Source organism: Ambystoma mexicanum, chromosome 13 (genome assembly GCF_040938575.1).
Source record: "Ambystoma mexicanum isolate Mex_15411 chromosome 13, UKY_AmexF1_1, whole genome shotgun sequence".
In the NCBI taxonomy this organism is placed as follows: domain Eukaryota; kingdom Metazoa; phylum Chordata; class Amphibia; order Caudata; family Ambystomatidae; genus Ambystoma; species Ambystoma mexicanum.
The window spans coordinates 98,586,464-98,610,516 of record NC_090938.1 but is presented as its reverse complement, the minus strand read 5'-3'; the positions used below and the strand labels follow the sequence as shown (position 1 = coordinate 98,610,516).

Below are 24,053 nucleotides of genomic sequence, written 5' to 3'. Positions count from 1 at the left end.
AAAGCCTTGCGGCGGTCCACTGCTACATAGTATATCTCCTTCTACAAATACGAAACTGCAGTAATGTTCATGATTATAAAAAGAGATGTATTACAATGATCTTATGTTAAAAGAAAATGCATATAAATTCAACACTTCATTCTGACTGATTTTTCTCCTTCACTCACACCTCATTTGACGCCAAAATATGAAAAACTGTACACAAGAAACAGTACAAAAATGGTTTAAAAATTCTAAAGTACAAACTAGGCTAGAATAGGGCTCTTTAACATTCAATTCTTGTTGTAGTCAGCATTCTGCATTTTTGTTTGTAGATCTCTATGGATCTTGATACTTATGAGCGCGCTATGATCATTTACATAAATATATGGATGCCTTGCCTTTGAAACAGCTAAATAATTTGCCACTTTGTTAGCTAGTCTACAGAGAGGCATCAGCTTCACCTCACTGATGATCCCCAACAAGGGTGAAACACGTGTATGGGGTTGCTGGTGGTACTCTCGTTCAGATTGGATTTGTCATTGTATTTCGGTGCTGTAATGCTCCTGGGCAGGACAAAGACTGATATGCAAATGGATATTTCCCATCTGTGAAAGGCACAGTGAGTAAAAGCAGTGGCTGCGAACTCTCAAGTGGTTAATAACCACTGAACAGGTTATCATGTCTGTTCTTGCGAGAGAGGGGCGCCCGCTACCTTTGTAAAACTAGTCTACAGACTGGTTTGCCAAACTGACCATATTATGCTACAGTGCTCCATGCCTCTCTAATATACAGTGCCTGAAAAACAGACACTTGGTGACCACAGAGCAAAACCAGGGGAAGACACCCTGATGAAACGCCAAACCCCGGGAACCAGCTGCAAGTAGTCAGGAATTAAACTCAAACACAAGTGAGACCTGTTTTTGGTTAAAGATTTTTCATAAATGCAAGGAGTTAGGAAAATACCTCTCTGATCCTGTTCTAAGAGGAGTTTCCCTACCTTAACCAAAAACTAAGGATCTCTCCGTGTCAAAATGTTCAAAACAAAACTGTCCCGTGTCCAAAGTCCTATTCTGGCACTCATACTCTAACACTAAATTCTACAGTGAAAAAGGGAATGTCTTTGGCCTAGAATGGTTTCTAGAAAAAAGTGTTAAAAAGGAATTAATAACTCCAACATAAAAGTTGGTGGTTCCCTTCCCCTGGATTCCTCTTTACTTTCTGGTGTTTTCACAAGTAGCAGTACCCTATGCCTTTCTTGTCCAGCAACCACACTGACACAAAAAACTGTATGGTTTTCTACTTTTGTCTTATCAGGGCACCTGGTATACTCTGCTGCCAGGTGTTGCTCCTTCTCTCCTGGTTTACACAATCCTTTTTCTTGTAATTGCCTGGTATACTTTCCTGCCAGGGCTTCTTGTAATCACACACTTGTAACTGCCTGGTATTCTTTCCTGCCAGGGCTTTTTGTAATCACACACTTGTAACTGCTTGTACACTCTCCGGCTAGGGCTTCTTATATGTTTTCTTGGTTTGATAATGTATCCATTTGATATATTATCTTGTCTGTGTTTCCCATAGACCTGCACAGTATACACTGAGAAACTTGAAAGGTTTTCACTTGCAGTTTGTTTCTCTTTTCAACAGTAGCACACCTCTGCTCTCTGCTTCTGCTCTTTAATTTTTCCGGCGACAGGTGTATGTGGCCAACAACTAGAGTGCTCCTTGTGCTTGTGGCCTCCTTCGCAGTGCTTTATCTGGTTCTTCTTCCTCGTCCAGTATTTTGGCAGTTATAGGATTGGAAGTCCCTTTTTCACAATTTGCACGAATAACCTGGATAAGTATTCTTAATGGTTTTTAAGGGCAAGACAGTCCAGGATGATTTTTATGTGAAATCTGAGAATGTGTTTTCATAAGTTTCACAAGGCAGATCAGAGTTTGAAAGTTGACCTATGGGTCTTGGGAAAAGGTTTTGAATATTCTTCGTAGGTCAAGGAGGAGATGTATGACAATATGCCATAATAGTATTAGGGACGGGAGGTTCATCCTCAGAAAGAAAAGGAGGATACCATGTCTCATCCGATGATGCCATGACACCCCCCCGGAGGTTTCCTCCCCCATGTGATCCTCCCTCATATAGCCGCCCAAGGGTAAGGATCAGGTAGCGGCTTCCGTCCCATGGCCACATGGGAGGAGGTCACTACCGGGAAAGGAATGATGACACCATCGGATTCATCACACAGCCGATGCTGAAGAAGGTAGCAGAGCGGTCATGGGAAGGGGGCGGCAACTGGAAACAAGTGAAGTAACTGTGAATGTGGGTTACAGGAACCTGAGAAACCCGAAGTGTAAACATTGGCGAGAGCCACAAGTGTTGTCTAGTATAAGGAATCAGGACGGCTTGGAGGCATCTGTAAAAGACACTGGGAAAGTAATTCATGGAATAGAATATGAAGGATTCAACCTGTCACAGAAGAAAGTTCATGGAAAAACAATACAAGGAATTGGGGAACGGGTGAAAGGAGGATCCTGATAGGTAAAGATGTTAAGACTTTAAATGTATACCATGAATGAATTGAGGAGCGTGCAAGGAGGATTAAGAATCTTTCTTTATTGACTTTAAATAAAAACACCTTTTTTCATTGGAACTAAGAACACTACCCCGAGAAGAGCCCACTGAGTTCGGCCAAGGGAAGTCTTAACCAGAAGCACACTGCTCTGGTCTTAAGGTTCTTTTTTCTATAGTTGTAGGGCCAGATCGACTTAGGTTTTGGACAGAGGACATATTTGAATATTTGGACGACTGACAGGCACCAGTAGTTTAGTTTCTTAGGCAAGGGATATCCCCTTAGCGATCGGATAGATAGGCCTTTTCTTAATTGATTTAATAAAGAACCATTTGATATTGTCCTCAGTGCATCCGACTTCTTTTCCTCGGTCACCACAAAATATAATGAACTGAGGACAAAGCATAAAATGAGTTACATGTGTTTAATCCATGCAGTTGAATTACCCGTTTCGACGTAATACTGTAAGGCAAGTCCCATGTTCAATAATACGAATCAATCCAAAGAGCCAAAAATTATTGCATGAGATATGAGAAAAACAAAAGCTTTTTTACAACACAGCCTAGGCCAGGGAAATATCAAAAAAACATTCAACATGATGACAGAAAATGGCTGGTTTTATAGAAACTAACACAGGAAAAATAACAACAAATGTTGCAAGTTATTCACACTTTCCAAGCCTCTGATTGAGCACTGTTATTTGCACTACAGGTAAATCTATACAGTACCTAGCCCTATTGGCGTATTCTATCCTTGTGACTGAAGCAAAACATCAGTTTATTAATTAATTAGCATTGAGATCATTCCTGTTCCCATGATGCTGACTCGATGTAGCTCTTTTTATTTTGTATTGTCTGGACTTGGGTACTTGATTGGCTGTTCCAGGAGGAGTATTTGTGGAGTGAGTGACTTGACAGATTTCAACCAATCCCTGCGTGAGATGAGACAGTGTGACAACAAAATTATGACATTTGCATCCTCATCCTAAAAGACCTCATCGGTTGGCACTGTCTTAACATTACTTGCTTTCTCTTCTTTCCTAAAGATTCTATTTGCCCTGCCCCTGACCTTATGAGCTGGCAGCTTAGATACTTGCAAACTTCATTCTCTTGCAATGATATGAATATATGTATGTAGCTTGCCAATATTATAAACACACTCTTCACTTATATTGTCTATGTGCTGTGGGGGTCGTTCATATATTTCCATGAAAGTCATTGGTACCTGATCAATTCTAATCTATGTTTGATGTTGTTTTGTATGGTTCCTACCTTAGCAATTGGAGCTCTTTCAGAGGGATTTTTCCTACAGTGGCAGGGCTGCTCTTTGATCAGTCTGTCTTGTCAGGCATACTCTTCACTGCTCATTGTTTGGTCCCTACCAGCTTTGACCTTCATTATGATGATGTGTGTTGACCAATCTGTGTACAGTGGTTGTCCCTTAACTCTGGGGTCTGGTATTTCTCTGCTGCTTTTCCATGACCACACTACCACAATTCAGGCTTGGGAATGTGTTTGCCCCCTTGCCTAAACCAATCACTACGCACATTCAGTTCCAGCTGTGGAAAGTTGCAGCTTGGTATGTGTGCACCTCTTTGCAAGTCCCTGGCTGATATTCTCTGTTGAGGGGCTAAGGGCCTTCATGCTTCTGAGATGACTAATTGGGTCTCAAGGCCTACGTGTGTTATTTATTTGATTAGTGTAAAGGTTCATTGCCATTTGCTATTGTTATGAGTACCCCCTTACTGTTTCCCTGACTACTGTTAAGTGCTACTACATGCATTAAGGATGTGTGGTTATATTCAAGTGTAAGATCTGTGTTCTATGGCTTATTTGCCTATCAGAGATATGACTTACTGAAGCATGGCTAATAGTTCATTGTTGAGCCTACACAGGGAAGTCTATATGTGTGGGGCTGCTTTTTTTTTGCTGTGTGCCTTTTCACAGGGACGTTGGCAACTTGTATTTGCCTGCTTGTGGGGGCGTTGGATGTACTCCCCAACAATACCTATTGATAAGAAAACCTAAAAATAAGTATTGGTCACGTCTTCCTCAAAATAACAAAATCCCATAAACATCTATTCAAAGGTAAAAAAAATAAAAAAATAAAAAGAGAGTAGAATGCCCATGAGAGGAGGATATTTGACCCAATTATTGTCTACCAAGAGTACTATGCACTATGACGAATCCAGGGAATTTGTCCCCTCTCCATAAGGGTGAGCATTCCTTTTGGGACTAGGGAGGTTAGCCTACCACACTACATACCCCCCTGGCAAGCGTGATCCCCCTGAGGATGATCACCCACCCACCCCCACCTTTGGGGACAAGGAATCCCTATATGGTACTATGCACTTTTTACTCATCCTCCCTTACCTGAGAAGTCCCATTTATTTGTTGGTTTTATGGGAATCAAAGAGGAGAATTGTACTTGGACTATCTAATCTCATGACAGGCGGGAGTGTATAAGACTTGTGAGAGCACTCAGAGAGAGAGGGAGAAAGGAAGGAGTTCCCAGGTATGAAGTAGCAGAGTCCAGATACTGCCCCATGCAGATGCTGTGTAGAGTGGAGAAGCTCCAGAGCCCAAGGAACGCTACCTTTCCCCTATGTGGCTCCTAGACCGAGAGACTGGGCCACATGTGAAGAGGGGAAACAACCAGGCCAACAGTCATCAACCTGCGACCGTAACCAAAGACGCTGAGGACCTGTCAAGCGCTGAAGGGATGAAACGAAGCTCAGCAGAAGTCATGGAGAGCCAAGCAGAAAGCTGAGCCATGGTTCCTCATCCAGACCAGAGAACACCTGCCCAGAGGAACACTGCTGCACCAAGCCCGAGTGACGAAGAAAGACCAACATCAGGCTTAGGAAGAAAGAACCGTGAGCCGGGCTGACAGAACGAGAGAGGCTTCCACGCCAGGGAGAAAGAGAAAGTCCCGCAAGCCGGGGTGGAAACACTAGAAATCCAAGAGAGGGTGAGAGAAGCTTTCACATAGGAGGAGATAAGAAATAGTATACCCCAAGTGGGGTTGAGACTTACAATAGTCTCCGGTGGCGTACCGGAGAGAAAACCCCTAAAAGGGGGATAGAATATACTTCTGAATTGGGAACTATACAACCAAGCACGTGGCTTGTGAGAAACCTGAGTAAAGTGAGTAAAGAGAATATTTTTCTTTCTTATGGTACTTGGCATTGTATAAACTGTAAAGAAATGTTTCCGTAGGTCAGAAATCAGTCAAGATCTTATAGGTATCAGGTTATGGTAAGGAATCACGCTGACCTGTAGTCCGTTGTCAGTCCACTGATGATTAGGAAGGGAATCCCCAACTCTGCCAGACCCTTGAATGGAAACAACAAGGGTTGTGCAGAGTTGGGGAAAACCCTCAGATGGGAAAAACCCAGGGAGAAAGGTCTGTTGGAATGAGGGCTGTAGTCTGACAGTAGAGGCTGTAGAAAATGAGAGGACTGCAAATGACTTGTTAAGCAGAGGAGTTGCAGTCTACGTGTTGCAGTAATTAGGAAATTGCACAGACTATACCCTACGCTAGGAGCGCTAAGTAAAGAGCAAGGCAGTATTCAAACTTGGCATAGACAGGAAAAGGAGGTGCAAGGAGTGCGCAGGGCAGAAGGCAGAAAGAAAACAGTAGATAGACAGAAACCAAGAATGCGAGGAGCACGTTTAACTGAGATGCACAAGGTCCAGATGAGGGAACGCGAGGAGCGCAAGCAACAGTCTTGAAATTGACAGGGTGCCGGGAATGCAAGGGGGTCCAAGGGAAGGTAACAGAAGTCCGAAGGGCTATAAGGAGATTATCAAGCAGAGTAATGCCGGCAACACCGTTCCGTCCTGAACGCGGCAGAGGAGACGAAGGAAGCATTGGTTGCGTAATGCCTTCACAGTGGCCAGGAGAAAACAGACAGCTCAGCATGAGGAAGCCGGGCATGGATCCGCAGCTCAGAGAAAACAGCGACCAGGAGCGAGGAGCACACAGGATGCCAGGAAACAGAGAAAATAGGGAAAGAGCTTACTGCAGCAGCGATACTGGATACAATGGGGCGCTAAAAGAAAGTAGCGATGCAAGGTCTTGCAAAGGTCAGCGTCTGATATAGCAAGTGATTAGAGTGTCCAGTGTTGCCAACCCCTCAGTGAGGAAAGTAGCTATTGCCTGCCCTAAAAGTCGCCTGAAGTAACTAAATGACATCATTGTCTAATTTGCATAATTGCCTACTCTTGCCCCCTATGATTTTCGCTTTTACTGTGGCCCCTCCCCTTTTAACTATTTCATTTCGGTCCATCCCCTTAACCACACCCCTGTGTCTTCTTCTCTGCCTCCAAGCTACCCGCTGCACTGTCGACTTAACACCTTGGCGGAAGAACATTTGCTGCTGAAACACATGCACACATTGTTATCACAAACAGTTAACACCTCCCTCTTCGGTTCAGGGTGTGTTTTTGCATTACTCCCATTAGAAAACTGGCGAATGAGAACACTTTTTTCTATTGGTTTGGAAACTTGCATAAATGACGCAAGTCTCCAAACCAATAGAAAAAAGTAGCTAGATTTCTCACTAGCTGCTTTTTTAACAGAAAGTCGCTAGGGGGCTGTACTTTCTCGCTAAATATAGGGAGAAAGTCGCCAAGTTGGTAACACTGAGGGTGTCATGGGGCTCATGGATCGGCTAGGCCAGAAGACTAGCCTGCTGTGGGAGGTCTTGATGTTAATCCCAATGCAGCAGCCATCTTGGGGGAAGAAATGGGAAGAGCAAATAGGTCTCCTCTTCCTCCTATCCCAGAGATTCCAGGAAGTTTGATACTTGACAATAGAACTGAGACAAAGTCCTTTTGCAGACAGGCTCTGGGAGAGGTATGTTTTTCCTTTTTGTTAGTGGTAGGAACAGACATAGAGTAGATGAGGGTTGTGACAGAGGACTGATTTTTATTGTAAAGATATCCGGACGGACGAGCACCTTTATTATTTTCTTTTGTAGACTAGGGCAAAGACCTCTCTAGACTTAGGGAAAGGTAGGCTTTCATTCCTTTGATAATAAAGAGCTTTACGAAAATGACCTTGTTTCCGCCTCCACTATTACTTGCCACAGCACTTAATCACTTGTTAAATTGATGCAGGGTAGTTCTTTTTTAGGGCAGAAATCCTTTTTAGAAGGAAATGTGTAATCAATTCATACAACACTCTTCCAAATGATTCCTGGCCCAATGGCTTGTCGAAATTGTTACTTACAAAAGTGATCCTAGCTGTATTAACTCCCGTGTATGTAGTAGAATCTGAATATTTCAGTGAGAACACCAATGATCAGAACAAAATCCTATATGGAGAACATTAAGTATATCAGTGACAAAAGCATATACCCTGTATGGGTATGATGAATCATAAACAGACACAACTATACCTGGCACTGGTGCTCAATCAAGTATGAGACAGCAAGACGAGACGGCTAATCAGGTGCAGCAGTTCAAGAGGAGGACAAAGACGGCAGGAATCGAGAGGGTGGTGAGGAGAGAAGTGACCTAGCCCTTTCCGTTCCAGGCCCGTGGAACCTTAGTGGAAGAGAGCCTAAGACCGCAAACAATAGCACACGTGTCTTGCAGCAGATGTCAACGGTACACAGGGCAAGCCTACGCCGATAAGCTAGTTATCCGAGCTGGCCAATGCAATACTGAGTTTTTTTTTCGCCTTGAGTTATATCATTGCCCAGTCCTGATGACACAAGAAAGAAATGCAATGTTTGGATACTAAAGTGGTGGAATTTCCTGAAGTACAGATAACGCTCACATTTTTATAACATTCCTTTCGTGTTGGCAAGGGGCATGTATGTAATGAAGGGTTAAGTGCAGCCCCGCCCTAATTCAAGATGTCAAGAGAATTGGTTGTTCACTTTTTTTTAAGTTGTCCTTTTTTTACTGGAAGCAATTGCATTTTCACTGTTTTATTTAGTGGTTATGGAATTCTTGTATCCAACAGTTGGCTTCATGAAGCCTATTAAAAGACGGTCTGAAAACAAAAAAGCAGGAGCCAGGAAATCTGCTACGACCGTGGTACCGGCCTTGACTACAGAGAAGCTGAAAGCGAAGTGGTTCATCACAGCCAGTGAGTCGAGGGGAGAGCCGGGCTTTGTTGAATGAGATGCGCAAAGTGGCAAGTTTGAACCAAGTCCAATGAACTGTGTGGGAAAGTGTTAAGGGGAGACCAGCTGTGTAGGGAAACCGGCACCACGTGGGTGCTATCTCGAGAGACTCAGGTCGATCCACACCTGAGTGAAACTACAAGTACCATGTGGTCATACAGGAGGTCTAGTAAAATCCTTGTACAATCGACTTTGATCTATGCCTGGTATACTCTCCTGCCAGGGCTTCTTGTAATCACACACTTGTAACTGCCTGGTATTCTTTCCTGCCAGGGCTTTTTGTAATCACACACTTGTAACTGCTTGTACACTCTCCGGCTAGGGCTTCTTATACGTTTTCTTGGTTTGATAATGTATCCATTTGATATATTATCTTGTCTGTGTTTCCCATAGACCTGCACAGTATACACTGAGAAACTTGAAAGGTTTTCACTTGCAGTTTGTTTCTCTTTTCAACAATAGGTTCTCTTGCTATTTCTCTCAACTTCTTTATTCACAATTATTTGCCTTCGGCGTGGCCGCTGATATGCCCGGTGTCCCCGCTGTCCCTGGATGGACTCATTGTTTCTTGTTGGCGTTCTTGGTTTCTCTCGCAGTCAGTCAATGACGGTCTTTTGGTGCTTTCTTTCTCATGGCGGCTTTCGCTCAGCTTTTCTGTCTCTCGCGGCTTCTGCTGTACTTGTCTGCTTTGTTCCAGGCTCCAATAATCTAGATGCTTCCTGTCAACACCTGCAAACACCCAGTAAAATATTGCCGCTCCTGGCATTGCCGCAGTGTGTCCTCTTCCCATGGCAGCTTCATTCGTCTTAGCTTTCAAATCGGCCGGCTTGACCGCACTGGTTCCAGCCCTTTAGTCTTTTGGTCTGCACCTAGAGGAGGATCTCTCTCCCGCCAGTAGCACACCTCTGCTCTCTGCTTCTGCTCTTTAATTTTCCCGGCGACAGGTGTATGTGGCCAACAACTAGAGTGCTCCTTGTGCTTGTGGCCTCCTTCGCAGTGCTTTATCTGGTTCTTCTTCCTCGTCCAGTATTTTGGCAGTTATAGGATTGGAAGTCCCTTTTTCACAATTTGCACGAATAACCTGGATAAGTATTCTTAATGGTTTTTAAGGGCAGGTCAGTCCAGGATGATTTTTATGTGAAATCTGAGAATGTGTTTTCATAAGTTTCACAAGGCAGATCAGAGTTTGAAAGTTGACCTATGGGTCTTGGGAAAAGGTTTTGAATATTCTTCGTAGGTCAAGGTGGAGATGTATGACAATATGCCATAATGGTATTAGGGACGGGAGGTTCATCCTCAGAAAGAAAAGGAGGATACCATGTCTCATCCGATGATGCCATGACACCTCCCCGGAGGTTTCCTCCCCCATGTGATCCTCCCTCATATAGCCGCCCAAGGGTAAGGATCAGGTAGCGGCTTCCGTCCCATGGCCACATGGGAGGAGGTCACTACCGGGAAAGGAATGATGACACCATCGGATTCATCACACAGCCGATGCTGAAGAAGGTAGCAGAGCGGTCATGGGAAGGGGGCGGCAACTGGAAACAAGTGAAGTAACTGTGAATGTGGGTTACAGGAACCTGAGAAACCCGAAGTGTAAACATTGGCGAGAGCCACAAGTGTTGTCTAGTATAAGGAATCAGGACGGCTTGGAGGCATCTGTAAAAGACACTGGGAAAGTAATTCATGGAATAGAATATGAAGGATTCAACCTGTCACAGAAGAAAGTTCATGGAAAAACAATACAAGGAATTAGGGAACGGGTGAAAGGAGGATCCTGATAGGTAAAGATGTTAAGACTTTAAATGTATACCATGAATGAATTGAGGAGCGTGCAAGGAGGATTAAGAATCTTTCTTTATTGACTTTAAATAAAAACACCTTTTTTCATTGGAACTAAGAACACTACCCCGAGAAGAGCCCACTGAGTTCGGCCAAGGGAAGTCTTAACCAGAAGCACACTGCTCTGGTCTTAAGGTTCTTTTTTCTATAGTTGTAGGGCCAGATCGACTTAGGTTTTGGACAGAGGACATATTTGAATATTTGGACGACTGACAGGCACCAGTAGTTTAGTTTCTTAGGCAAGGGATATCCCCTTAGCGATCGGATAGATAGGCCATTTCTTAATTGATTTAATAAAGAACCATTTGATATTGTCCTCAGTGCATCTGACTTCTTTTCCTCGGTCACCACAAAATATAATGAACTGAGGACAAGACATAAAATGAGTTACATGTGTTTAATCCATGCAGTTGAATTACCCGTTTCGACGGAATACTGTAAGGCAAGTCCCATGTTCAATAATACGAATCAATCCAAAGAGCCAAAAATTATTGCATGAGATATGAGAAAAACAAAAGCTTTTTTACAACACAGCCTAGGCCAGGGAAATATCAAAAAAACATTCAACATGATGACAGAAAATGGCTGGTTTTATAGAAACTAACACAGGAAAAATAACAACAAATGTTGCAAGTTATTCACACTTTCCAAGCCTCTGATTGAGCACTGTTATTTGCACTACAGGTAAATCTATACAGTACCTAGCCCTATTGGCGTATTCTATCCTTGTGACTGAAGCAAAACATCAGTTTATTAATTAATTAGCATTGAGATCATTCCTGTTCCCATGATGCTGACTCGATGTAGCTCTTTTTATTTTGTATTGTCTGGACTTGGGTACTTGATTGGCTGTTCCAGGAGGAGTATTTGTGGAGTGGGTGACTTGACAGATTTCAACCAATCCCTGCGTGAGATGAGACAGTGTGACAACAAAATTATGACATTTGCATCCTCATCCTAAAAGACCTCATCGGTTGGCACTGTCTTAACATTACTTGCTTTCTCTTCTTTCCTAAAGATTCTATTTGCCCTGCCCCTGACCTTATGAGCTGGCAGCTTAGATACTTGCAAACTTCATTCTCTTGCAATGATATGAATATATGTATGTAGCTTGCCAATATTATAAACACACTCTTCACTTATATTGTCTATGTGCTGTGGGGGTCGTTCATATATTTCCATGAAAGTCATTGGTACCTGATCAATTCTAATCTATGTTTGATGTTGTTTTGTATGGTTCCTACCTTAGCAATTGGAGCTCTTTCAGAGGGATTTTTCCTACAGTGGCAGGGCTGCTCTTTGATCAGTCTGTCTTGTCAGGCATACTCTTCACTGCTCATTGTTTGGTCCCTACCAGCTTTGACCTTCATTATGATGATGTGTGTTGACCAATCTGTGTACAGTGGTTGTCCCTTAACTCTGGGGTCTGGTATTTCTCTGCTGCTTTTCCATGTCCACACTACCACAATTCAGGCTTGGGAATGTGTTTGCCCCCTTGCCTAAACCAATCACTACGCACATTCAGTTCCTGCTGTGGAAAGTTGCAGCTTGGTATGTGTGCACCTCTTTGCAAGTCCCTGGCTGATATTCTCTGTTGAGGGGCTAAGGGCCTTCATGCTTCTGAGATGACTAATTGGGTCTGAAGGCCTACGTGTGTTATTTATTTGATTAGTGTAAAGGTTCATTGCCATTTGCTATTGTTATGAGTACCCCCTTACTGTTTCCCTGACTACTGTTAAGTGCTACTACATGCATTAAGGATGTGTGGTTATATTCAAGTGTAAGATCTGTGTTCTATGGCTTATTTGCCTGTCAGAGATATGACTTACTGAAGCATGGCTAATAGTTCATTGTTGAGCCTACACAGGGAAGTCTATATGTGTGGGGCTGCTTTTTTTTTGCTGTGTGCCTTTTCACAGGGACGTTGGCAGCTTGTATTTCCCTGCTTGTGGGGGCGTTGGATGTACTCCCCAACAATACCTATTGATAAGAAAACCTAAAAATAAGTATTGGTCACGTCTTCCTCAAAATAACAAAATCCCATAAACATCTATTCAAAGGTAAAAAAAATAAAAAAATAAAAAGAGAGTAGAATGCCCATGAGAGGAGGATATTTGACCCAATTATTGTCTACCAAGAGTACTATGCACTATGACGAATCCAGGGAATTTGTCCCCTCTCCATAAGGGTGAGCATTCCCTTTGGGACTAGGGAGGTTAGCCTACCACACTACATACCCCCCTGGCAAGCGTGATCCCCCTGAGGATGATCACCCACCCACCCCCACCTTTGGGGACAAGGAATCCCTATATGGTACTATGCACTTTTTACTCATCCTCCCTTACCTGAGAAGTCCCATTTATTTGTTGGTTTTATGGGAATCAAAGAGGACAATTGTACTTGGACTATCTAATCTCGTGACAGGCGGGAGTGTATAACACTTGTGAGAGCACTCAGAGAGAGAGGGAGAAAGGAAGGAGTTCCCAGGTATGAAGTAGCAGAGTCCAGATACTGCCCCATGCAGATGCTGTGTAGAGTGGAGAAGCTCCAGAGCCCAAGGAACGCTACCTTTCCCCTATGTGGCTCCTAGACCGAGAGACTGGGCCACATGTGAAGAGGGGAAACAACCAGGCCAACAGTCATCAACCTGCGACCGTAACCAAAGACGCTGAGGACCTGTCAAGCGCTGAAGGGATGAAACGAAGCTCAGCAGAAGTCATGGAGAGCCAAGCAGAAAGCTGAGCCATGGTTCCTCATCCAGACCAGAGAACACCTGCCCAGAGGAACACTGCTGCACCAAGCCCGAGTGACGAAGAAAGACCAACATCAGGCTTAGGAAGAAAGAACCGTGAGCCGGGCTGACAGAGCGAGAGAGGCTTCCACGCCAGGGAGAAAGAGAAAGTCCCGCAAGCCGGGGTGGAAACACTAGAAATCCAAGAGAGGGTGAGAGAAGCTTTCACATAGGAGGAGATAAGATATAGTATACCCCAAGTGGGGTTGAGACTTACAATAGTCTCCGGTGGCGTACCGGAGAGAAAACCCCTAAAAGGGGGATAGAATATACTTCTGAATTGGGAACTATACAACCAAGCACGTGGCTTGTGAGAAACCTGAGTAAAGTGAGTAAAGAGAATATTTTTCTTTCTTATGGTACTTGGCATTGTATAAACTGTAAAGAAATGTTTCTGTAGGTCAGAAATCAGTCAAGATCTTATAGGTATCAGGTTATGGTAAGGAATCACGCTGACCTGTAGTCCGTTGTCAGTCCACTGATGATTAGGAAGGGAATCCCCAACTCTGCCAGACCCTTGAATGGAAACAACAAGGGTTGTGCAGAGTCGGGGAAACCCTCAGATGGGAAAAACCCAGGGAGAAAGGTCTGTTGGAATGAGGGCTGTAGTCTGACAGTAGAGGCTGTAGAAAATGAGAGGACTGCAAATGACTTGTTAAGCAGAGGAGTTGCAGTCTACGTGTTGCAGTAATTAGGAAATTGCACAGACTATACCATACGCTAGGAGCGCTTAGTAAAGAGCAAGGCAGTATTCAAACTTGGCATAGACAGGAAAAGGAGGTGCAAGGAGTGCGCAGGGCAGAAGGCAGAGAGAAAACAGTAGATAGACAGAAACCAAGAATGCGAGGAGCACGTTTAACTGAGATGCACAAGGTCCAGATGAGGGAACGCGAGGAGCGCAAGCAACAGTCTTGAAATTGACAGGGTGCCGGGAATGCAAGGGGGTCCAAGGGAAGGTAACAGAAGTCTGAAGGGCTATAAGGAGATTATCAAGCAGAGTAATGCCGGCAACACCGTTCCGTCCTGAACGCGGCAGAGGAGACGAAGGAAGCATTGGTTGCGTAATGCCTTCACAGTGGCCAGGAGAAAACAGACAGCTCAGCATGAGGAAGCCGGGCATGGATCCGCAGCTCAGAGAAAACAGCGACCAGGAGCGAGGAGCACACAGGATGCCAGGAAACAGAGAAAATAGGGAAAGAGCTTACTGCAGCAGCGATACTGGATACAATGGGGCGCTAAAAGAAAGTAGCTATGCAAGGACTTGCAAAGGTCAGCGTCTGATATAGCAAGTGATAAGAGTGTCCAGTGTTGCCAACCCCTCAGTGAGGAAAGTAGCTATTGCCTGCCCTAAAAGTCGCCTGAAGTAACTAAATGACATCATTGTCTAATTTGCATAATTGCCTACTCTTGCCCCCTACGATTTTCGCTTTTACTGTGGCCCCTCCCCTTTTAACTATTTCATTTCGGTCCATCCCCTTAACCACACCCCTGTGTCTTCTTCTCTGCCTCCAAGCTACCCGCTGCACTGTCGACTGAACACCTTGGCGGAAGAACACTTGCTGCTGAAACACATGCACACATTGTTATCACAAACAGTTAACACCTCCCTCTTAGGTTCAGGGTGTGTTTTTGCATTACTCCCATTAGAAAACTGGCGAATGAGAACACTTTTTTCTATTGGTTTGGAAACTTGCATAAATGACGCAAATAGGTCTCCTCTTCCTCCTATCCCAGAGATTCCAGGAAGTTTGCTACTTGACAATAGAACTGAGACAAAGTCCTTTTGCAGACAGGCTCTGGGAGAGGTATGTTTTTCCTTTTTGTTAGTGGTAGAAACAGACCTAGAGTAGATGAGGGTTGTGACAGAGGACTGATTTTTATTGTAAAGATATCCGGACGGACGAGCACCTTTAATATTTTCTTTTGTAGACTAGGGCAAAGACCTCTCTAGACTTAGGGAAAGGTAGGCTTTCATTCCTTTGATAATAAAGAGCTTTACGAAAATGACCTGTTTCCGCCTCCAGTATTACTTGCCACAGCACTTAATCACTTGTTAAATTGATGCAGGGTAGTTCTTTTTTAGGGCAGAAATCCTTTTTAGAAGGAAATGTGTAATCAATTCATACAACACTCTTCCAAATGATTCCTGGCCCAATGGCTTGTCGAAATTGTTACTTACAAAAGTGATCCTAGCTGTATTAACTCCCGTGTATGTAGTAGAATCTGAATATTTCAGTGAGAACATCAATGATCAGAACAAAATCCTATATGGAGAACATTAAGTATATCAGTGACAAAAGCATATACCTGTATGGGTATGATGAATCATAAACAGACACAACTATACCTGGCACTGGTGCTCAATCAAGTATGAGACAGCAAGACGAGACTGCTAATCAGGCGCAGCAGTTCAAGAGGAGGACAAAGACTGCAGGAATCGAGAGGGTGGTGAGGAGAGAAGTGACCTAGCCCTTTCCGTTCCAGGCCCGTGGAACCTTAGTGGAAGAGAGCCTAAGACCGCAAACAATAGCACAAGTGTCTTGCAGCAGATGTCTACGGTACACAGGGCAAGCCTACGCCGATAAGCTAGTTATCCGAGCTGGCCAATGCAATACTGAGGTTTTTTTTCGCCTTGAGTTATATCATTGCCCAGTCCTGATGACACAAGAAAGAAATGCGATGTTTGGATACTAAAGTGGTGGAATTTCCTGAAGTACAGATAACGCTCACACTTTTATAACATTCCTTTCGTGTTGGCAAGGGGCATGTATGTAATAAAGGGTTAAGTGCAGCCCCGCCCTAATTCAAGATGTCAAGAGAATTGGTTGTTCACTTTTTTTTTAAGTTGTCCTTTTTTTACTGGAAGCAATTGCATTTTCACTGTTTTATTTAGTGGTTATGGAATTCTTGTATCCAACAATTGGCTTCATGAAGCCTATTAAAAGACGGTCTGAAAACAAAAAAGCAGGAGCCAGGAAATCTGCTACGACCGTGGTACCGGCCTTGACTACAGAGAAGCTGAAAGCGAAGTGGTTCATCACAGCCAGTGAGTCGAGGGGAGAGCCGGGCTGTGTTGAATGAGATGCGGAAAGTGGCAAGTTTGAACCAAGTCCAATGAACTGTGTGGGAAAGTGTTAAGTGAAGACCAGCTGTGTAGGGAAACCGGCACCAGGTGGGTGCTATCTCGAGAGACTCAGGTCGATCCACACCTGAGTGAAACTACAAGTACCATGTGGTCATACAGGAGGTCTAGTAAAATCCTTGTACAATCGACTTTGATCTATGAACTTTGTGAAAGAAAGGGAAGTAAATCCCGCATTGAGAGAAAGTAAGGGACGTGAATCCTGCAACTCTTGAAAGTAAAGTGAATGTGAAATTGACAAGAGTGAATCCGGCCGAGGGATGTTCACTGAAACTGCATAAAAAGTCATTAAGATTTGTGAACGAAGGAAAAGCCACAGTGAACCCACAGAAGGGAGGCTGAAAATAAAGAAGGGTCAGAGCCCAGAAGAGGGGGACCCAAAGGTGAAAATTCCTCACCCAAAGTGAAACCAGAAAACAAACTTTCATTTGGTTAAAGGAACTTTTGTTTTGTTATTGGAATACGTCAGCTCCTCGAAGGCCAGAGACTTTAAGGTGAAACGAGACTTGGCCATTGGCGGCCCTGATAACTGAAAGCTCCAGAGTTGAAAGCTGAACTGCCATCTCATGCTGGAGGAGCCCAAGACTGTACTGTGCTCCAAGATCCCACCTTACCCCATGGTCAAAACTTGGGGAAGGGAGACCCAGGCTACCGCATCCTGGCATATTTTATGAGAACACTTCTTTCTTTTCTTGAGAACTATCCCAAATGCTTTTTTGTATTAGTTGTAAGGTTTGGCAATGGGTTTCTTAGTATAGACCCTTTTATTTTGACACAACGCCACTAGAACTGCCTTATTTTCATTTGATGGTCGACAGTTACTCCCATCTTAGATTTAGGTTTAGATTAGGTGTTTTTCCAAACTGCATATAGTTTAATAAATACCCATGAACTGTGATCACTTGTGTCTGTCTTTACTGTTGGCACCATGAGTTCCTCACACCTGTATCATTTCCAATACTCTGGGAGAGTGTATTAAATAAACCTGGAGCAAATTGAGAGAATCTTTGAATGTGAAGTGTTGCCATGCCGGACTGAACGCATTGCAAAGGATCAAAATTATATTAGATAGAATGTTAAATGAGTTGTTTTTTACGAACCATCTAACCATGGTCTGGTAGGATAGCCAAGGCACAATGTGCTTATCTAGGAAACAAGAGAAGGCTGAGAAGCCGGGTTTGATACCCTGTCCTGCGCTTTGCGGCTGGAGTCCCACATGAAGCGAGATTTAAGAAACCAGTTGTATTTATTTCTTTATTTTAAGAATGAGCTGTATCAATTAATGCATTATTTGTCTTGTGCTAATGTTCTGCCCTCTGAACTATTTGTTGTTTTAGGAATATGTAGTGCACCGTCGATGGTCAACCCAAGTGTATCTTCTCAATCCACCCAATCAATTTCTTTCCTAAATTTTGGTAAGTTCTTGGTGTAATTATTGCATGTTTTTTTTTTTAATTTCCTTGATCAAAATGTTAATTGATGATGCTAGTAAAATACTGTGAGCCTGAATGGGAGCTATTTAACAGTAGGTGACTGAAACAACTGGTATCGTTGGTGGTGTTCAAGGACTGGACATGGAACTTTAGGGGTCCCTTTAAATTCCCTTTCTGCTAAGCATCCAACAGCCCAACTCCAAATGCAGGAAACAATGATTTATATTACAATGATGATACTAATACAACTGATAGTTGAATTGCATTACTGGTGACTCTAGATCTCAGGGGAAAAGACAGTCAAATATGTACAACTCACTGTGTATGAGTGGCCATGTGGATCTACCCGCAGGAATGCACTGGGGGGTACACGGGGTCAGCAACGAATTGCGCCTGCAATATTGTTCTAGACTGCAACAGCCAGATATGTTGGCAAGCTTCTGGGCAAACCAGAGCCATGAAGGAAATATCCCAGCACAATTCCTGCTAACAAAAACACTAGGTTTCTTGTATCAAGGGAAAGGACTTCAAGGTATTGTTTCAAGATTACTCCCCACTTATCACTGCAGATCACGCAGAGCCATTTCTACGATTATGACACATAATGAGGAAAGGGGGGCAATCATAAAGTTTAACTTCAATCCATTTTCTCTTGCACACTTTAACTGAAGGTGGGAAAAGAGTGATAAACATGTTGCATTCATTATTCGTTTGTTAGTAGGATAAAAAGCCATACAAAATGATCTTACAATTATTTTTCAAAAGCATGTTTAAAATGTCATAACAAGCCAGATACTGGGCCTCATTCAGAGAATCGCAGTCAGGAAATAAGGGTGCCGGCAGCAACGTACCGGCACCCTTTTCAGACCGCCATACTACAACGATGCCGGGATGGTCCACGGATCCACCGGCAGGCCTGACCTGCCGGGTTTACCAGGCCCCTACCGGCATGGTTATCATGGAAGCACTGGCACCGTTAGCATGGGGATTAACCCTTACCGCTGCCGCTTGTTATATACAAGTGGCACCGGGATATCAGGCGGCAGTAAGGACGTTACAGGGTTGCCGGTAACCCGCCATCCTTTCACACAGAACACTGTAGCAATTATATGACTACATTAAAAAACACCTTTTGAATGGAGTACGAATTAGTCACTTGTCTATTACAAAATGCAAATGTGCATGAGCTATGCCAATTTGGCAACAAACTTAAATACAATTTGCAGTTCAAAACTCCAAAAGATGTCAACTGAGTGGAGGTACTGCATAAACTCTAAGGGCCTGATTCACAGAAGCAGGGGAGTTGCTAGGTCTGGAAAAGACCCGGGGCTACGCTAATGTCGGAATTATTGGGACTGGGGGCTAGCTAGTCTTTTGGCTGTAGCTCCTGAGATTCTATCCGGGGCTACATCCAAAAGATAAGGGGCTATAGCCCCTTTAGCCCCCCCTAGCAACGCCCCTGCACAGAAGCACTTTATAATGGCTCAATCCCATTGAAAAAACGTTCTGAGAATCAGGCCCTAAATGTGGGTGGATATTAGCGTAAATATAACTGTGGCATTTATCCGACATATTACCGAATCATACTTGAAAACAATAACAGTGCTCACTCAACTCCGAATATGCACTGTTTCATCGTTTTTACTCCACGAGCGCATGGTTCAATCCTGCAATATATCTAATCAAGTTAATGCACAGGTTTGTGAAGCCCCGGAGCAGAAGCTTTAGACCTTCATTTGCAGATCAGCAACTTTGGTGTTTGAGCAGAGGACAAATCAATCTTCCTCCAATATAATTCTTACACACAAACGTGACCTGTATTAGGGTTACTCTGCTCAACCCATATGGATTAAGGAGCTGGCCCTAGGTAACAACAAACTAAGGGTTGGCCTAACATATAAAGAAAAGGTTTTCTCCTTGATGCTTTTATGGGAAGATGCAATTGTGGTTTGTCGACCCATATTAAATCCCTTAAACCAAATATAATTTGCTAACTTACAAAATAGAAATAGAAATAGTGTTATGGTTTATAGATTTACTTTTGAGAGCCCAGGAATATTAGAAATGCACAGTACTTTTCTGCTAGAGTTCTGAAGAATACTTTTGAAAACTGGACTGATCGCAATTTTAAATTGGAAGAGCATAAGAAGAGCCGAACAGGTCTCTTCCAAGTAAGATCACCTCCTGGGACTTACCTATTAAAACTTGCTTCCATTTTATGTTTGGCTCTTTCCTGACCCTTGCACTGGGAAAGCAATGAAACAGGGCTATGTTTTATCAAACAGCATCTGCATTGAAATACTTGAAAAGAAAACTAGCCAGGCAAGGAGACAGTCGAGACAAGATGCCTTTTTCACTGAAAGTAGCTTGGGGATGACACCATTCCTCCTCTATGCTTGCCTTCCACTGGTTGCTGTGGCAACCATGCAGCACCTCCTTCCAGGATATAATTGGGAGCAGAAGCAAGGCTGCATCAGTGAGTGGGTCAAGCACACAATCCGTTGTAAGGAGAGAGCAAGGACACCGTGTTCTTCTTCCACTAAAAGCAGCGTTTAAGGAGCACGGTACCCCTGCACTCCGCCTGCAAGAGAGTCCCTGTCCTGCCCATTTCACTCATCCTGTTATCAATTGCAGCCAACATGGCGAATCGGGTGGGGCATTGGGTATTTGATTTGTAATTACGTAATAGCATGTGGATCCTGGAGAAACGAGTCCTAAATCTTTTTTTTTGTGTCCTCTTTATTTATAGATTTTACAATTTCTCACAAAAAGAACAACAAAAAAAAAACATATAAGATACAATTTAACACCAGGAATGCAAACCAACTGGCAGTAACAATTAATCCCACCATCCCAAGTAACATGCCCAAATTAGTGATAAAAAGAGGATCTCACATTAAAAAACATAGCTGAAGTCATAACTAAACAAATCGTCACCAAACATAAATACAACCAGACACAGAAAACAAAAGATCACGCCACATACACATACACGCACAGACATCCATAACCCCTTGAACGATTTACCCAGGCCACTATGGCTAGACTAAATATTGCACAACACAAAGAAGAGGAAAGAGAGAACAAAAAGACCCTCATCAGCCATACATTCTGTTAAAACATGTGGGACCTGCTTTTCTCCCTTTCCCAGCAAAACTGAGAACAACTTCAAGCAGGCTAAACTAGATGCTAAGTCTTATAAGAAAATCTAGTCATGTCTTCTGAGCAGCACTTTTTCTTAAACCGCAACAGTGTAAACAGAAAAATAAAAAAAAATCAAATGTGTTATTTTTCTTATTTCTTCTTGTTATCACTCCTCTAGGATTTGGGAAGCGTTTTTCGAAACCTAAAGGACCAAGGAATCCGCCGCAATCTTGGGACATTTGACCTCACATTTCTGGGTAGATGCAACCTTGGCCTGCTCTATCGAGGGTGACAATGGCTTCAACTTCTGGATTTCCAATCTTATCGCGTGGTCATGTGAGGAGGTAGACGCGTATCCAGAGGTTACTTGAGCAACGCTTATAATTTGTGTTAAGATGAAGATACATAAGGCAGCATGGCCCAGTTCAAATGATAGTATAGTCCCACTGACTGCACCAGGCAAATAATGTAGGAGAAGGCAATGGTGTAGGGCTGCTGTGGTTCTTCCGAAGTGAATGGCTCCCATGGATTCAGATTATGGAACTGGTTGTATCTCCGATGGCATGGAATGTTACCAGGCCGCAGTGTCCCTCCACCCCCGAGAAGGCTCAGTCGACCTTGCATGCTTTCCATGATGTCATTGAGGGAATGAGCCAATGGGATTGAGGCACAAGAACACTGATAGAAAGATACAAGGAACACATTCTCATTTGCCCACGCGTGCATACATTGTTGATGCTGACGGACACAGCAACATGCGCCGGCTAATGGAAATATGCAATGCAATGATGCTTATGTTGAGGTACATCGCTTTTGTGAAACTTGTGACGGGGTAAATGGCATATGGCAAAATGTTTCCTGGGCTAATGGTTCATGCAAATGTTTTAGGGTGAATGGCTCTTGCAGGTAATGTGTCAGGGTCAATTAACATCTCCTTGTCAAAATGTGCATAAGAAAAATTCTGATGACATTATTTTTCTGCCAGACACCTGTTTGACAAAGTCCTGGTGATCCACTCATATGTACAGAATATGTGACAATCAAAAAAGTGACCTCCGGTCGGATCCACTGAAAATGTCCCTCCGCTGTGTCCTCAACTTCATGGAAAAACTGATGGTGGACAAAGAAAAGGTTTTGTGCATCCGAGATCATGGGACAAAACCAGTTAGTTGTGCAACCCTATCATTGCCCATTGCACCCGTTCCAAGTGGATCCAAGCCAGGAATGAAACCTATAGCCAGTCCTGGCTTCCAATGGCGTCAATTGTAGTACCATCCTCATTTTGGAGAAAAGGAAACTACACATCCCAGAATACAAGGTGTTGTTGGCTAGGGTATTCAGCAAAGCACTTCAAGTAAAAATGCACTGTTTTTCTTAGCAGTGGTATAAGTTGGCATGTTACAAAACTTCAAAATAAACAAGCTAATTAAATGTGCTGTGTTAAATCTGTACAACATAGAATATAATGTGTGACTTAATAAAACAAATATTTCATTATAATGGACATATAGGTTGTTTACCATATCTATCACTCCATCTAAAGATAGATAAATATCTAAATAGGTAGAGCCACAAACAAAGACAGATTCATGCATTTCCTCGATTAATTGATTTCGATGTGCATCTGAAGATCCTCCAGGACATACTTATTGGTGTAATGCTAAGGCAATAGGACCTTTTCATACAATTTGCTCCGTGGTTGCACGTGTTTGACCTTCGAGCAGATGCGGTTGAGGACATATTTCCATAGTTTGTCGAATCAGCAAACATTCTGTGAGCTTGGCGTTTTTGGTGTTTCATTTACTCGAGTTGCCTTTCATTAGTCCGCCCCACTTCGAATAAACAAATTGGATGATTTGAGTTTTCTAGCACTTCATTTGCCCATTTTCAGTCCTTATTAGCGAATTAGCTCATGGAAGTAGATACACCCCGAAACAAATGTGCAATTTTCACACGTGCAAAATGTGCTTGAGTAACAAAAGGCAAAATGCTGAAGGACTGTGCTCCACACATGCGCAATTAACGCAGCTCATGCACAGTTGCTCACGATGCACTAAACAGAGCAATACAGTCGGCCGAGTTTAATATTTATTTATTGAACAGTTGTATGGTGCCTATACAGCAACAAGTGTTTACAGGTGCCACAAGACAAGAAGAGTGGGGGTACAGGGGATGAAAAACAACAGTAACTGTCCTACTAGGCCTTGTGGCACTCGGACCATGGAAGTGCAGCATAAAGAAGTGCAGGGGGAGGAGGCAGATCGGGCGAAGGTGTGGAATAGGGAGAGTATGAGAGAGAGAAGTGCTGCAGGGAGGGGGCCCAAGGGCCTGGGCAAGTGCTCAACGGTGCCCAGGAGGACAAGTGCCAGGGGGACCAAGGGGAGTGGTCAATAGTGCGAGGACCGGGGTGGACCAGCCTTGGAAGACTAGTCAGGGAAGGGTTCCAGAAGTGCTGGTAGGATGGGGTGCGTGGAAGGCTGGTCAAAAGAGGGCCTGACCCCGGTAAGACTCATAAAGGACACAGGCCACCAGTCGCATTCATCAATCAGCATTCATCAAGGAATCCATGCATGTACTTTGTGTAGAAATTCAGTTTATTGCTTGTGGGTTAGATTTTGTGAGTTTTTGAATTTCTCTTGTGTCTGATATCTTTTGTCTCAATAAAATATCATACGCTAAAGAGTTGTCCATTAAACTGGACAGTAACAAGAGCTAATTTAAATATATTTGAATACAAATGTTTTTGCCAAACTGTAGTTAATAAAGACATCTTTCATTTTGTTAAGGCTGTAACACCTCATTTTGAATCCTACCCTCACATCAACTTTTTAAATTTGGGTAAATGGGCACGATTCCACTTGTTAGTAGTATATACTTCCTTGACTGTCTATATAAAGTTACCTCCCTCATCTATAGGCTATGCTATAATCGTGAGTTTATAACACAGATGTACGCAATCGGCTGGTCCTCGTATGGTTTTCTTACATCTCGATGCTGTATCTTCAACTTTAATAAT

General features: G+C 43.3%; 1 protein-coding gene across 2 annotated transcripts in view; it reads left to right on the top strand.

Moving 5' to 3' along the window:
• Window positions 1-22,468, top strand: part of PTPN22 (protein tyrosine phosphatase non-receptor type 22) — an 851,713-nt gene extending 829,245 nt beyond the window's left edge. Inside the window, exons 21-22 of one of the 2 annotated variants that reach the window (XM_069633366.1) lie at window positions 17,798-17,875; window positions 21,216-22,468. In XM_069633366.1, the coding sequence (XP_069489467.1) occupies window positions 17,798-17,875; window positions 21,216-21,280 (143 nt within the window). In that variant the 3' untranslated portion in view covers window positions 21,281-22,468. The remainder of the gene's footprint in view (window positions 1-17,797; window positions 17,876-21,215) is intronic. The other variant, XM_069633365.1, reaches the window with a different exon arrangement.
• Window positions 22,469-24,053: the final 1,585 nt, after the last annotated feature.